The sequence below is a fragment of the Drosophila navojoa genome, chromosome 4 (genome assembly GCF_054131105.1).
Source record: "Drosophila navojoa isolate 15081-1374.11 chromosome 4, UAZ_NAV_1.0, whole genome shotgun sequence".
NCBI classification, from domain to species: Eukaryota; Metazoa; Arthropoda; class Insecta; order Diptera; family Drosophilidae; genus Drosophila; species Drosophila navojoa.
This window is the reverse complement of record NC_142892.1, coordinates 24,671,742-24,686,599: the sequence shown is the minus strand read 5'-3', so window position 1 is coordinate 24,686,599 and position 14,858 is coordinate 24,671,742. Positions and strand designations below refer to the sequence as shown.

General features: G+C 42.9%; 1 protein-coding gene across 5 annotated transcripts in view; it reads right to left on the bottom strand.

Annotated features, from left to right (window-relative positions):
- The window catches only part of Ten-m (teneurin transmembrane protein Ten-m), a 137,446-nt gene extending 124,614 nt beyond the window's left edge, over nucleotides 1-12,832 (bottom strand). For 2 of the 5 annotated variants that reach the window (XM_089259924.1, XM_089259925.1), the window contains exon 1: nucleotides 11,502-12,832. In XM_089259924.1, the coding sequence (XP_089116050.1) occupies nucleotides 11,502-11,805 (304 nt within the window). In that variant the 5' untranslated portion in view covers nucleotides 11,806-12,832. The remainder of the gene's footprint in view (nucleotides 1-11,501) is intronic. The other 3 variants (XM_089259926.1, XM_089259927.1, XM_018101800.3) reach the window with 2 other exon arrangements.
- Between the last annotated feature and the right edge of the window lie 2,026 nt (nucleotides 12,833-14,858).

Here is a 14,858-nt window from a genome sequence, read left to right as displayed (position 1 = left end):
TGCTCTCGAGGCGCCAGTAGCGAGCTCCCACTTTGCTCTGCCCGCGCCAAGTGCGTTTGCGTGGTTGAGGCGAGCAGGCGCAGCAGCAGGAGAAGGGCGGCGCGCTTACACGAGAGGTGTTTGGAATTTCATTAATATTTTATTACTTTTTTTCGCCGACTGCAGCATTGCTGCTGGGGACGTCTCGGCTGCTTTTTCTTGAATTTATTGAAAGCGCCGGCTGCCGCCCGCGGAATATGTTACTTTGAATTCATCACGGGAGCCGAGCGCAGAGCTGAGGCTGCAGCCCTGGTGAAATACGGCCGTCTGACAATCAAAGCACCCCAGTGTACATAACGTATCTATGACTGATCAGTTGGGCAAACAGAACTTCTCGATGTCCCAGATAAGCAGAGAGAGATGGACGCACGGGGGGCGGCGGCTACTAATGAAGTCTTTGTGCCATTAACCATAGAGAGATGATGATGGCATAAACAAGTTTCGAGTGCCGCTCTGTCAGGCTCAGAGACGGAGCGAGCGAGGTCCATTGTCCATTGTCGATGGCTCAAGTTTATGCCAACAAAACATGATTGAACATGATTACTGTCACACATGCCAGGCAAAAACTGACAGCAAAATGTCAGAGCGAGGTCCGCCGTTGCTGGAACGGAGCTGGAGCTGCAGGTCCGGCTGTCCCGTAGACTGTCTGGGCAGCCGGCTGATGACAGACGTGGAGCACAAAGCAAACAAACCTCGTGCTTGCTCTGAAGTTATTATATTTCCACTTATTGACGGCCGAAATGAAATGAAAACAATCAAATGACAACTGTCAGCACAAAATTTTCTATTTTCCGGCAGAGTTTCCCAGCTTCGCAGAGACGGCAGAGACGGAATAAAAAGAGCTCTGGCATTTCATTGTCTGCTATTTCCATGGCGCAGGAGTCTCTGCAACGCCCTCCAACAAGTTGGCCCCAAACTTTCTCAAGCAATCAGAAAAAAGCATATAGATGGGGGCGAGAGTGAGCTGGGAATAGAATTCGAATCGAGGCAAGAGTTTAAGTAAATTATTTTGTCAGAGCAGAGCGAATGCAGGAGGCAGCCGGAATCCTCCGACTTTTATTTGCTCACTCGTCTTATCCCCGTCCTGCGGTAGGAGCGAAACTTTTCCGAGGCCTCGGCACGCGTTTTTTGTTCCTTGTTTCGGTAACCTTAAGAGTTTTTCGCTGCTTTTATCGGCGCACTCAGAATCCGAGCCGAACACGCGGCGTATGCGCGATTTGTGTGCCAGCACATCAAATAAATTGCAGTGCAATAAACCACAGAAGACAAAGAGAGCGAATCAGCAAGGCAGCGCCTGAGAGGGCCAGGAGTGCAGGGGACGGCGCAACAAAGCCACACGAACATTTTCGTAAGCAGAGCAATAAGTGCAAACATTTCACTTTCGAGTCGGGCCTCTTCTCTGCACCTGCGAGCACCGAAGCTGACACAATTAAGCCGTACTTGCCTCTGGCTGGGTGTGCCCGCCCACCCACAGCCCCTTTGCCATGCCTCACTGTGCGAGTTTTTCACTTTCACTGAGGCTGGGCTAATGTAAATTGTGAATGCTGTCAGCTGCAGAAGGCTCGGCAATGCGTAAGTGATATAATCCATCCCCTTTCGCATTGCGCATGAGACTTCTTCTCTGCCCTAATCAGTCTCAGTCGCAGGCATATTGAATACATATTGTGCATACATTTATCTACCTAGAATGTAAGTTATACAAAAAAACAAACAAAAAAAAACAAAAAAAAGAAAGAAAAGCGAACCTTGAGCAATGCTTTTATAGAATGTATTACGTATAATTCATATTCCCAAATCGTAAAGTTCACGATTAAATTTCTTCTTTTAAGTCAAAATATATACGAATTAAGAGTTCTCAGGAATGCAAATCACAAACAAATTACCCGCTGTCCAGACTGGCGACCCGGGCTTAAGAAATGAAATTCCAGGGCTCAACATTATTTCCACGAAATTAAAAAATTTACGCGCACACAATTAATCTTGCAGCGGCAGCAGCAGCTCAGCGAAGAGGAAATCTCGCCAGATATATGAACAGGCCAGAAGACAAATTCCAAGGAAAATGCACGAGATTTTCTGTTTTCTTTATTTGGGCCCAAACAAGACGAGCAACAAATGCGGCACGTAGCGAACGCTAATCAAATAAAAACATTAGGTAACATTTACACTTTGATAGTCTACGAGTGAAAGAGAGCAACAGAAAGAGAGAGAGAGAGAGAGAGAGAGAGAGTCAGATGAAAGAACAGTGTGGCTCAATTTAAGACCTGTTTTTCTTTATGCGTATGTTTCCATTCCCTCTCTCCTTCTCCTTTTGCTTCTCCTCCTCTTTCTCTTTCTCTTTCTCTTTTTATTTGGATTTTTTCGAGACACTATTATTATTTTACGACTCTCGAATGCCTGCTCCCGCATTTTTCAGCCGGACGCAGGGCACTAACGGCCTTTCATTAGGCAGCGACGAGGGTGGGCAAAAGATGCCCAAAGCAGGTTATACGATATGCGATATGCATAAAATAAGACAAACAGAGGGAGACAGAGAGAGAGAGTGTGTGTGTGTGGGAGAGAGAATGAGACAGACAGGCAGAGCAAATGACGAACAGCCGGGTCCGAGAAACCTGATGCCTCGTCCTGCGTGTCGCGTCCATTGTAAGCTGATATGCCGAAAATGTGCTAAAAATGTGGTTGTTGTTGGTGTTGCTTGTTGTTGTTGTTAGCGTGGTTGTTGTTGGCCCAACACTCCCCGCGTGCAGCGTGTAAATGTATCTTGTATCTACATCTATGCAAGCGCCTAATGTACACACACAAACTTTCCGTCCTCACCAAAAAAAAAAAAAAAAAAAAGAAAAAGACAAACAAGAAAAGAAAGAGCCTTCATAAAAATTGATGTTGCATTGTTCCAACTATCGTAAAACTTCCATTAGACGAACGCACTGCGTGCAGCCGGCAAATGTATCTTAAAGATACAACTGTTCGGTGATCGGCGCACAGCTTTAGCCCTGCCCCAGGATGACGTTTAGGGGGCCTGCAATTCAGTTCATCATTTGGCAGTATCAGTCGCCTTATCACTCGATCTCTGCGCAGCCACAACTTCCAGCTGCCTCAAGTGCCCATATAAAGCATTCTCCCCTATACTCAACTCGTATAACTGAACATGAAAACTACTCAAGTGTCCTCAGCTCCGGCTGAAAAAAGTCCAAGAGTCGAGCCGACTTACACACACACAGCCTACGTCTGTCCCTCTCTCTCTCTATCTCACTCTCTGTCTCTGTCTCTCTCCCTCTCTCTCTTGATGTACAGCTGCGACATTGTTTCGACTGCCGCCTAATGCTGCTTCAATAACAACAGCAGCTACAAACAAGCCAACATTTTCCATTTTCCTGCTCGTCTTGCTCTCCTCTCTCTCTCTTTCCCATGGCTGTGCGCCTATTTTGCTGCCTATTTGTTTTGGTCTCAAATGTATATTAAATTTTATTTTATTGTTCTGTTTCGTTGCGCTTTGTCTTTCGTTTCGTCATCTATTTCCTTCAGCTTCTATCTCTTTGCCTGTTATACCATAAAAACGAAAATGATTTTCACTGATTTTTTCGCTCTCTCTCTCTCTCTCTCTCGCTCTTTCTTGTGGTATTTGTCAACATGGCTGTGCTGGATTTTCAATCTGATAAGCCCTAGAAATGTTATTTTTCTCTCTCTCTCTCTCTCTCTGTTCCTTGTTGTTGCTATTTTTATTGTTCGCCTCTAAAGACGAAATGTCCAAACTCTGGGCGCGACATTATGAGGGAAATTTCTGTTTTGTTTATCCAAAGAACGCGCTGCGCCAAATTTTATTAGTGACCGCATTTTGTTTGCCTTTTTAGTGGACCAACAGCTGGCGTCCAGCTCTGTCCAGTCTGTCCCTCTGTCCTGTCCTTATCTGTTGCCTAATTTCGTCCTCTAAGCCGATTTAAGGTGCCCAGATTTCGGCGCATTAAAACTGTGTGTCTGTGTGTGTGTGCGAATGTGTGTGTTGTTTTTTCGTCTGCTTCTTCTTCAGTTCAGTCTCTGCTTTTATTATTTGTTGGATTTATTACAGCGCCAGCCTTTACACACAAACAAACACACACTCGAGTATATATCGGTCAAAAGTTTGATTCTCTCTATCGCTCTCTCTATCTCTCTTTCAGTCTGTCTCTCTCGCCTTGGTGGCTTCCGGGCAGCGCTGATAAATGAAATCTTTCAGAGCCACAGCCTGCAGTGGTGCGAGCTCCGTTCAAGTGGCATATATTCGAGTATTTATAGCGACTCTGATATATTTTATTAGTGATAGCCGGCAGCTGGCAGCAGCTGATGAGAGGAAGTGGCGGGGGCATGGGCGTGGCGCGAAGGCGTCAATTGGCAAGTGCATTCCCACAGCCAGATACAGCGGGAAGTCCCCCAGCATCACATCACATCACATCACATCATCATCAGGCTTCAATGTAAAACCCATTCGGGGCGCACTAAAAATTTGTCGTTCCATAGAGTTTTTAACAACTTCTGAAAAACTCTCGAGCAAACATAATTTTTTATGGGCTGCCTAGGAGAGGAGTCTTTGTCTCAGCCTCGAGTGCAGCTTCAGTTATGGGGTTTTGGCCAGCGCTTAATGCAATTAAAAATAAGAATAAGAAATGCTGGGCGCCCGTAAAAGCCAAACCGAGCCAAGTCAAGCCAAGGCAAGCCGGGCCGAGTCAGGCAAGAACGCAACTCAAACAAATTTGCATTCAGTTGTGAAACATTCTATAAAAAATAATAAATTTAATGTTCGACAATAAAAAGGCGAAACACTCGCATATTTTTATGGGTTCTGCGTGCTTCGGGCTGGGTCCTGGGGGCCGCCAACCTAGAGAGCGAATTCACAGCAGTTGCTGCTGCTGCAATTACTGTAAACAATCATCAGTCAGCCAGGCATTCAGTCAGCCATCCACTCGCCCAGCCAGTCAGTCAGTCACTAAGTCCAGACAATGTGTTCGGCTCATAAAATGCTATACATTGTGCGTGGCATGTGGTGACTAATGCCTCAGATTGCGGCAGACGAAACAGAAGCTGTCACAACTTCGGCAGCAACCGAAGGCAGTTGGAGCATCCGCTGGCAGATGCTTCCGCGGCACAAACTCGATTTCAGTTTTAAACAAATATCAAATCCCAAGTCAGCATTAATTTTGAGTGCGAGATCGAAACCTGGCACGAATATTATTCGGCTCTAAGCGGCTTTATTCCAACCGTTCAAAAATCAAATTGTAATATGAACGGGGAAGCATCGCCTCCCGTTCCCATCCCTTTCATTGCCAGCGACCCCCGGCAGCAGGAAACGGCTGCCAATGAGGCTTGGCATAGAAAACGAGGCGCTCTGCATAGGGCTACGGCGGACTGCCCCGGGCTAATCTCGTAATGACAAAGCGACATTAGCGACCTATCAGCTGGTGGTGCAACTGCACCACAGAGAGAGAGAGCGAGAGAGAGAGAGAGAGAGAGAGAAGCTGAAGACGAGTGCAGAGCACGTCTCGCAGCAGGTCAGGTCAGGTCGGGTCGGGTTTTCACCTTTCGCACACCTAACGAATTGTCGGTGCTAATTTATCTCTCAGCCAGGGATTGCCAGCTCGAATATTGCTCATTTGCGGTTGTCCTGCGCCTCGATGAGGTCCGAATGCCTCTAAGACCCCGCCCCTTCCAGCGTGTGGCTGGGTCGAGTGCATGGGCTGCTTATGGCCTGTTGAGTGTGCGCCTACATATATACATATAAGTATGTATATATATATATTTATATACACATCTGTGTGCGAGTCCTTGTAGTCCTTTTGCGCGCTGCGCAAAAAATTGCTACAGACAAAGGGCCGCTTGTTGTGGCCTCCTGCTGTTTACGTGTAATTTTCCCAGCATTTTTCTTCCCAGTCGAATGTCCGTTTCCCTCTCCTCGTGTCTGCACTGACATTTTGAATTTCCCAACTATGGCGCTCTGTCAATTTTTTGTCGCTGCCAGTTTTACTCCTTTTTGCCGTGTTTCTTTTTCCCCCTTCCAATTTGGGCTGCTACAAATCGCTTTGATTTACATAATTCTGCGCACAATTCGACGCATAGTTTTGCATATTACTTCTTTTTTCTATCGCTGATGTTGTTGTTGTTGTTGTTGTTTCCGTTTGTTGTTGTCGCTGTTGCTGTTGTTGTTGTTGTTGGGTGTTTGCAAATTTTTTGACAGCTGTCAGGAAGTAACAAGTTGGAATTTCGCTCGCCGGCGCCTAGTCAGCTTCTGTCATTGACAGTTTCCGCAGATCTCTCTTGGAAAAAGGATGCGAGAATCGTTGCTGCAGAAATTTTACATTTGTCGCTGCCATGCGACATTGCCCGGCCCCAGGGCGAGGCTCTGCTGCTGCAGAGCAATGTGAAGATTCACATCTTTGATATGTGTTTTACTGGCCTTTTCTTGTCGCCGCAGGTCCTAGTATGACAGCTGTGCTTATGGCATCATTAGGGCCCATCGGGCCGCTAGCCAGGTTGATTTTAAGGATAAGCCGTTGAGCAGCTTATCGGCAAGTGAGGATTAGGCGCCCAGCCATCAGCTCAAATCCGCACTTGGTCGCCAGATCACTTAGGCCAAACAGGGGAGAGAGGAGAGGGAGAGAGAAAGAGGAAGAGGAAGAGCTGAAGAGGATTTGTGCTAGCCGATTGCAATTACTGTTGATTTTATACACGGACATGAATAACAACAAAATATTGAGATGTTATTGCAGATTATCATTTAGATATGCATAATACATAAGCCACCTTGAAGTTTCTCTTCACATAAGCCACTATTTAATGCAAATAATGTTTAATGAAATCATTTTTAGATTTGTTCTTATCAATGCGTCATTTTAATTATGTCAGATTACGCATAGAAACTCACACAAGAGAACGAATGATTCAAGTCTGTTTGGATTTACATATTGCTAACATTTGAAATAAAAAGATTCGAAATCTATATGTTAAATAAATATATGATAAATAGATGAAAGACTCTCGAAATGCGAAAGAACTGAAATGAAACAAATTCAAATTCAATAGGAAACAACTAAAAAGTTAGGCAAATGGAATTTTATTCAACCAACGAAGGTTTGCCGATATGCGGTATTCTGGCTTAAGTTCGATTTAGCATTTGCCATCAGTCATAGACCACATCTATGACGCACCATCGAAAGTGAGCGGTTTCGAAGGCCCTACAAAAATAGACCGCGCCTATCGGAGTGGAGTGGATCACTGCGTCAAGTGCAAATCTATTGAAATATGCGTTGCCAAGAACCAGCTGAAGGAAACCAAGAAAATGACCGCACCCGCCAACAATCATTGCCGCAACAAATCTAAACAACAACAGCTATGTTTATGTTAGAGTGAGGCAAGTGGGAGTCGACTGGAGATACCCTGTAGAGTGACTCACGTAGCTGAGGTGTCATCTGCAGATTTACAGATTTGGATTAGTCATAGAACTTAATAAAGGGAAGTTAACTAAGCAAAAGTGATCAACTAGAAGATACCCTATATTACAAAGAAACAGAGTTAAACTTATTCTATATATTGATAATGATAATCCGATCAATTTATAGCAGTCAACTGAGATATTCTCTATAGAAGGTAAGCAATTTAATTATAATCTTCGACCTGATGATCTTTATTTATTTTATCTATTCGATATAATTTGTGTGTGAATCGACTATCAATCATAACAATCGTTACTATTTAACTGGACGGAAGTATGTCATTAAAAGAGAGCCTATAGTTTTTCCTTCTTTTTTATAGGTTATATTGTTACGAATCTGAGTAGTTCGGCATACCCCATCTGTCTGGCACTGAAATAAACTTAATCCAAATACTAAAACGCATTAACATGTTATGGAATATTAGAAAGAGTCCAGAGTTTCGCAAAGAAACGCCCAAAGCGAACAAAAATAAACAAGTTCAGGGTGCGAGGGGGCCAAGTGGATACTCAACAATCGCTGCTGGGGCCAAAGGTGGAAAAACGACCACGAATGTGGGCGCGCGGCCTCATTAAGTGGGACGAGACGGGCGGGTCTTCGGGCGGGTATCATAAACTAATCAGCCGCAACATAAACAAATACTTTTATTTTATTTATTTGGTTTTTGCGCTGCTGAAAAAATCATTGTGAGAAAATTGAAAATCGAAGTGTTTCTACTCTCTGTTTCCACTCTAAATGCGACCTTGTTGAATTCCAGTTTCGAAATGCGTTGCGTGCTTCCCTCGACCGAAAGGCACTCGGCTAATTTGGCTAATTGGCTAATTGGTTCTGGCCAAAATAAAAATGTAGTCATTGATGCAAATCGGAAGCCGTAAAATAAACATGTGTACGTACATATATACAAGACTTCTAATATTCGCAGCAATTGCTGTATTTTTTTTTTTTTTTTAATTTTTTCGTGTCGTTTTTAGTTTTGTTCTTCCTATTTCTTTTTTGCAATATTTTCACACATCAACAGCTGCCAAGCGAGAGAAGAATTTTTCTCATTTTCTATTCTCTGCGCATTTTTATGCTACCATAAAAACAAAAACACAGAAACGAAACCAAACCAAACCAAAAGAAGGCGCAACATTTTCGCTCAGAATTTTTATGGCATGCTGAGCGGGTGGAAGGAGGCGTGGAGTGGACGGAGGGGAGCCAAAGTTAGGGAACACTCACTGTCTATTGGTAGGAGCCGAGTTGCCTTTACCAGCTGCCCGCTGAAGTGGTTCACAATTTACGGGCCGCGCCCCCCGCCCTCAACGGCTTCCATTCGGCAAGCCAACATTTTATTGAATTTTATTTCATTCGCCAAAAGTGAAGTGCCGAAAGTCGCCTTTGTTGTTGTTGTTGTCGCTACATTTGCTGTTGTTGCTGTTGCTGTTGCTGTAGCAGTAGCCGTTTTGCAATTTATTGCTTGCAGTTACGAAATTTATTTCTGTGTTTTTGCTGTAAATTTACAATTTTGTTTTGCGGGATTCTTCACTCGAGCCAGCAGGTAGTCAAGCCGTTCACTCATTCTTTCACTCTGTCGCTCTATCTCTCTCTCTCACGCTGTTAACACCTTGTGTGCAGCGCAAAAGAAGCGGTTCTTTTGCTGCCTTCAACTCTCTTTCTAACTCTCATTGCGCTCTCCCATTCTCCACCTATTTGAGTTCGCTTTTGTTGGCTCTGTCCGTGTGCGTGTCTGTGTGTGTGTGTCTGTAATTCGCTTTGACTTCAATTGTTCGGCAATTGTTTTTATAGCGCCAGCCAACGGAGGAGATGAAGCAAAAAAGGAAATGCCAGAAGTAAAGTTATGTAAATTACATGCGTGTGTGCGAAAGGGAAGGAGAATGGATGGTCGGAAATAATAAAATTGATCTAGGACTTCGCACTCATATTTGCTTCTGGCTACATACGGACATTTCGTTTCATTCGTATCGAAAAGAATATACTCAACTATGTATTAGAGAACGATAATTAGGAAAATGTAAATTCTCTAATAATTGCATTAATCACTTTCTTATCTCATTTCATTACAATTTCAACAAAAATAGTATAAAATATATGCATGCATCTGGAAGTTTGTCAAATGGGGAAAGTAGTTGCTTGGATTTTTGTGGAAGGGATAGAGGCTTGGATTAAATTTGCCAGGCAACAAAACAACGGAAAATTCGTTGTGAAAAGCGACAAAGGCAAAAGGACGGAGAGGCAGGACGCAGACCTGAAGGCGTACCTACTGCGAAACGCAGGCAAGGACAACAGGCAGAAAGGACAAAGAGGACATTGCGGGCTGAGAGGACTGCGACTCGCAATTGTAACCAAACTCCACTCGAAACCCTAACTCGAGAGTTTTTCGAGGTTTTTCCCTCTTCTAACAGACGCCGCAGCCGCAGGCGTCGCATTTGGAATTCTTAAACATGGAAATGGAAAAGGGAATGGCAATGGGAGTGGGAATTGAAATTGTGATTGGATGGAAACAGCGGAATGAAACGGCGGCCTGCTGCATCGTTTGGTAGCTCTTATTTATTATTATGATGATTTTAATGCTGCTTTTGTCTATTATTAACAATCCGCTCAGCTGGAAAAATCGGAAAAGTCGTGTTCCCGGTCTCGAATATCGAATTCACTTTTCGGGCTCAACGTGGCTTTTGCCTAATTTGTTTAATTTATGCAAAATGTGTTGGCAGCGATAAGCGCCGTTAATTTTTCGGTTAAACTTGTCACCAGTTTGAAAATGAAAATGTAAATGAAAATCAAAACCAAAATCTGCTCCAGCATTTTCATTTCTCGGCTGGCTGCCTTTCAAAGCTTCCCCTGGGCGCACGGCTTAACGGACTTAGCTCTGAGCTGGCTTAGTTCAAATAATTATTGAATTTCCATCGAAGCAGTGCAATGAACAATAAGTTTTCCACTAATGAGCCAAACAGTTTCCCCGGAATTAGCTCCAATTAAATGGCAGGATCAGGAGCTAAGCCAACGTCTTTCCTTACCAATTTTTAATTTCACTAATGACTCAGCTAATGATACTTAATGCATCTCTTATACACTCCATAAACTTAACTGAATTCAATTACTTAGAACTACGATATTATTCTGAATGCGAAGTATTAGAGCTTTCAACACTTTAACTCTAACATTACATTTATTCAAATGAGAACTTTAAAAGTTGAGTGAGAATGTGCATGAATAGTAAAACCTTAAACTTTATTGACATGCACCTTAAAGTTTCTTTGGCTTGTTTATAGTATTCAGGTAGGAAGGGAATATTATCTCAATATTCATAAATCACACTTAGACAGGTATAGAACTCAACAAATATTTCTGAATATTGAGTAAAAATCTTTAAAATGTATTTCGGGTATTTAAATTATTCAAGTAGAACACAAATTTAAATAAAATTTTAAAGCAATTTCAATTTTGAGAATGGGAAATCGTTTATGTTGATCACACGTAAATTCATTGAGTATTAGCTAAGCACGAGGGAAAGAAGCATATTAATAAGACTTCGTTTAAATGATTCATAATATTGTATATGTAATGTAATGTTATCAACATAATTCAATTTGCGAATTTTCCATAATAGACGGGCTGTTCGCAAATTGCAATGCTTTCAAGTCTATATAGAATACCTATTAACAAAACATATATTACATATGTATGTAATCTGTAATTCTTATCCACTACATTATGAAATTCCATTCACAGCTGTACTCACAATATAGAGGTGCATATCAGATATAATTAATTTTGTGATACATATTTAACAGCGAATACATTTATGGTGTTATTCAAGATATTTAAGTATAATTTGATATATTATTTAATATATTATATAGAGTTGCAACTTCTCCTTGACATCTACAGACTATTCGTGTTGGACTCTTTATCGAAAAGGAATTCTGATACAACGGCTATATCTATAGCCATAGCTTTATGTTAAGGTTGCTGCTGCTCGCTGCTTCAGGTGCAGGTAGAGTTACTCACCTTGTCTGCCGTGTGTGCGCTGCGCCGTCGAGTTGGCTGTGGTATCCGGTGGACGATGCGGCAAATGCTGATACTCGTAGTCGTAGTGTGAGGACTGCTGAGCGGCGGCGGCGGCTGCTGCGGCCGCGGCTTGTAAATTCTGTTGGTTTTGCTGCTGGTGCTGGAGCGTTTGGCTGTGCACGCCGGAGGAGCCGCCAGCGCCAGCGGTGGGGGCGTGGCGTCCGGTCATGGGCAGGGTGCCGGGGCAGGGCCCGCCGCCCGTGTCGCGGCAGTCGAGCGTCGACTCAAACTCGTAGGGATTCATAGTGGTCGACTCCAAAGGACATTCGTCGTCGTCGGTGTCGGTGCCACCGTCGTAGAGGCTGTCCGTTTGCCGGTATGCGTGGAGCTGGCTCTGCTTTGAGAACTTAATTTTGGCGGCTTTTGGTGGGGCCCGGAAAGCCGACACTCACACAGACAGAGACAGAGATGAAACAGAGATGAGGCGAGAGGTGAGAAGAGGACCGGAAAGAGGAGCGAAAAGAGGGCGCAGAAGACAGTCAGCTCCTCTGCGGAGGAACACTTGTCGTGGCGTTGTTCAATGGCAACTCCTCACTTCAGCACTTGAGCACTTCAGCACTTTTGCACGGCACTTGCGATTGGAACTGGAGCTGGAGCTGGGCGAAGCGCCAACATTTTATTAGAATTTCTTTGCTCAATTTCTTGGATTTCAATATTTTTGATTTCTTTGTTATGATCTTGCTATTCGCAGCACATTCTCGATGTCTGATACACTTTCGGCATTTGTCTTATGCCTGCTTCTTCTTACTTCTTCTGAATAAACAATGCAACAACAATTTCACAATATTTCAAATTGAATTCGGTTTGCCAAATTTCTTGCTGCACGATTTCAATTGAGAGACACACGCGATGGACGCGACAACACAAAAATGACAGGACACTAGAACATACACAGGTGCGATGCGAGGCAAGCGGTAAATCCTCCTTTTATTTTCGTGTGTAATTTTTTTTGTTTGCGTTTTGCTTCAACTTCAACTTGAACGTCGCGTTCGAGCTCGAGTTCGACGGTCGTTGGTTGTTTGTTGCGCGACGGCCGCGTTGCGTGCGGGTCGGCTTGGATGCGAAGTGAATGCAGCGAGCGACGATTTCAAACTGACGTGCTCGCACGAAATTGTTCTGTATGCTGGCAAAAACGCTAACGAATGAAAGAGAGGACGAGCGCGCGAGCACGAGTGCAAGAGAGCGAGCACGACTGCTGTTGTTGTTGTAGCAGCAGTCTTCGTTCAGTTTTTTTCAACCGCTCAGAGAGCGTAGAAAGCGTAGGGAGAGCAACACGGAGCGCGCAAGTGTCGTGGGCACTGCTGCCAATTCAGCTTTTTTCCCGTCAAATCTGGCTTTTTCCGAAGACAAATTGCGGGAAATATTTAAGAATTGCGGGAAGCGGGAATTCTGGCTTTTTTTGAAAATGAATTAGGCTTTTTTCGATTTTTTTTAATACTTCGATTTTTTTTAATACTGAAAACATGTACTTTGTATTAAATATTGTATATATTTTTTGTATATATCGAATGCTAATTGCCTTAGCCTAATATGTATATCGTTCGGATATGTAGCACTAACACACACTTAAGCTAAGTCTTGCACAAACCTCTGCGCGCACCATGGTTAACATGGCGGTTGCCACTTGTAAGAAAAGAGCATGTAGAATCCGATATGTACAAAGGGTATGATTTTGAAAAGAAAATCAAGTCTTTAAATATCGATGCAGGCCTCGAACAAGAAATTCGTGCTCGCTGCTCTTCTTTTGTTATTGAACTTATCAAGCAGCTAAAGCAGAGGTAACCAATTTTTCAGATTCTTCTACCGACCGTTAAATAATTTTGATTTTATCTGCAGTCTCCCCGACAATTTTAAAATCTTAAAAAACATTGACGTTTTTTCCGTTGATAAAATTGTGTCAACTAAAAAAAAAGTAATTACAGAATTGTTGGAACACCTCCAAGTAGACAGAATAGCCGACATTGAGCGGCAGTACTATGATATTAATCTAGTTAAGTGGGAAAACGTTAATGACAGCTCCGAATTTTGGAATGAAGTCTCCAATTACAAGGATTCTGGCGGCAACCGCCGATTCCTTGACTTGGCAGCTGTTGCCCTGCAAATGTTTTCATTACCATGGTCCAACGCGGAGGTGGAACGCGTATTTAGCCAGCTTAACTTGGTAAAGTCCAAGTTAAGGAACTCAATGAGCCTAAGCACAATAAACAGTATTCTTAGCATAAGGTAATATTTTATTGAGAGTGAAAAGATGATACCGATATATATATTACTTTTTTATTTAATATAACACACAGATATGGTTTGCGAAGACTGGGCAAATGCTGCTATGAATACAAAGTTCCTTCAAATTATCTTCGCATGATAGGTACTAACAGGTCGTACGATTCTGAAACCGATGCTAGTCGCGAAGAATTAGATAGCATGCTAAAAATCTTGTAAATTAAAAAAAAAAAAAAAAAAAAACAATCAAACTATAATAACCGCTTTTTTTTAGGCTTTTTTGTAAAAATTTTCAGCTTTTTTTTCCGTTTCTTCCATCTAAAAACAGCTTTTTATTCTGGTAAAAAGTTGGCAGCACTGGTCGTGGGAGGGCTCTGATGCTGCGTTCATTGTGTTGCTTTACTCGTTTGACTAGTCTTTGCCGTCGCGCAGCGAACGCTCTGCGCATGACGACGCTGTCGACACCACGCGGGCAGCGCTGCCGACGACCCCAATCTGCAAAGCGCTTAACGAAACGCTGATGATTAGTTTTGAAGGTTAAAAAAGTGCGTTGAAGTTTTTTTTATTTGGCAAAGCTTGCTGCGCTCCAATGCAGGGGAAATGTTCACATTTACAGCAATGCGATTAGGGGTTGTAGCTGTCCTCTCTGCGCATCTAAAAGTTTCGTTCAAATTTATCTGCTGTTAACGTTGCATCTAACAGTGACAGGACACAGCTCTAAAATAACATGCTTCGCGACGCCTGCTTGCGGCCATTTACATTAACACTGCTCTTTGCTGCAATTATGTTATCCTTAACATTTCTTAGTTTCAAATACTTTCTGTTACCTTTGTTTTAGAATATGACGACAGAATATTAATATTTGTATTAATTAAAATATATTTCAAAGCAAATTTGCTGTCATCTCATGATAACAAATACGCATAATATAAGAATCATATAGAATAATCCAAACTGTTAACTAAAAGTGAATCAATTATGGAAAGGGTTGATCTTATATCCAAGCTTTGGCAGTTCCTGCGAATTGCTTTGGGCTTATACAGACAGTCGTCATTGCTAAAACCAACGTAACCCAGC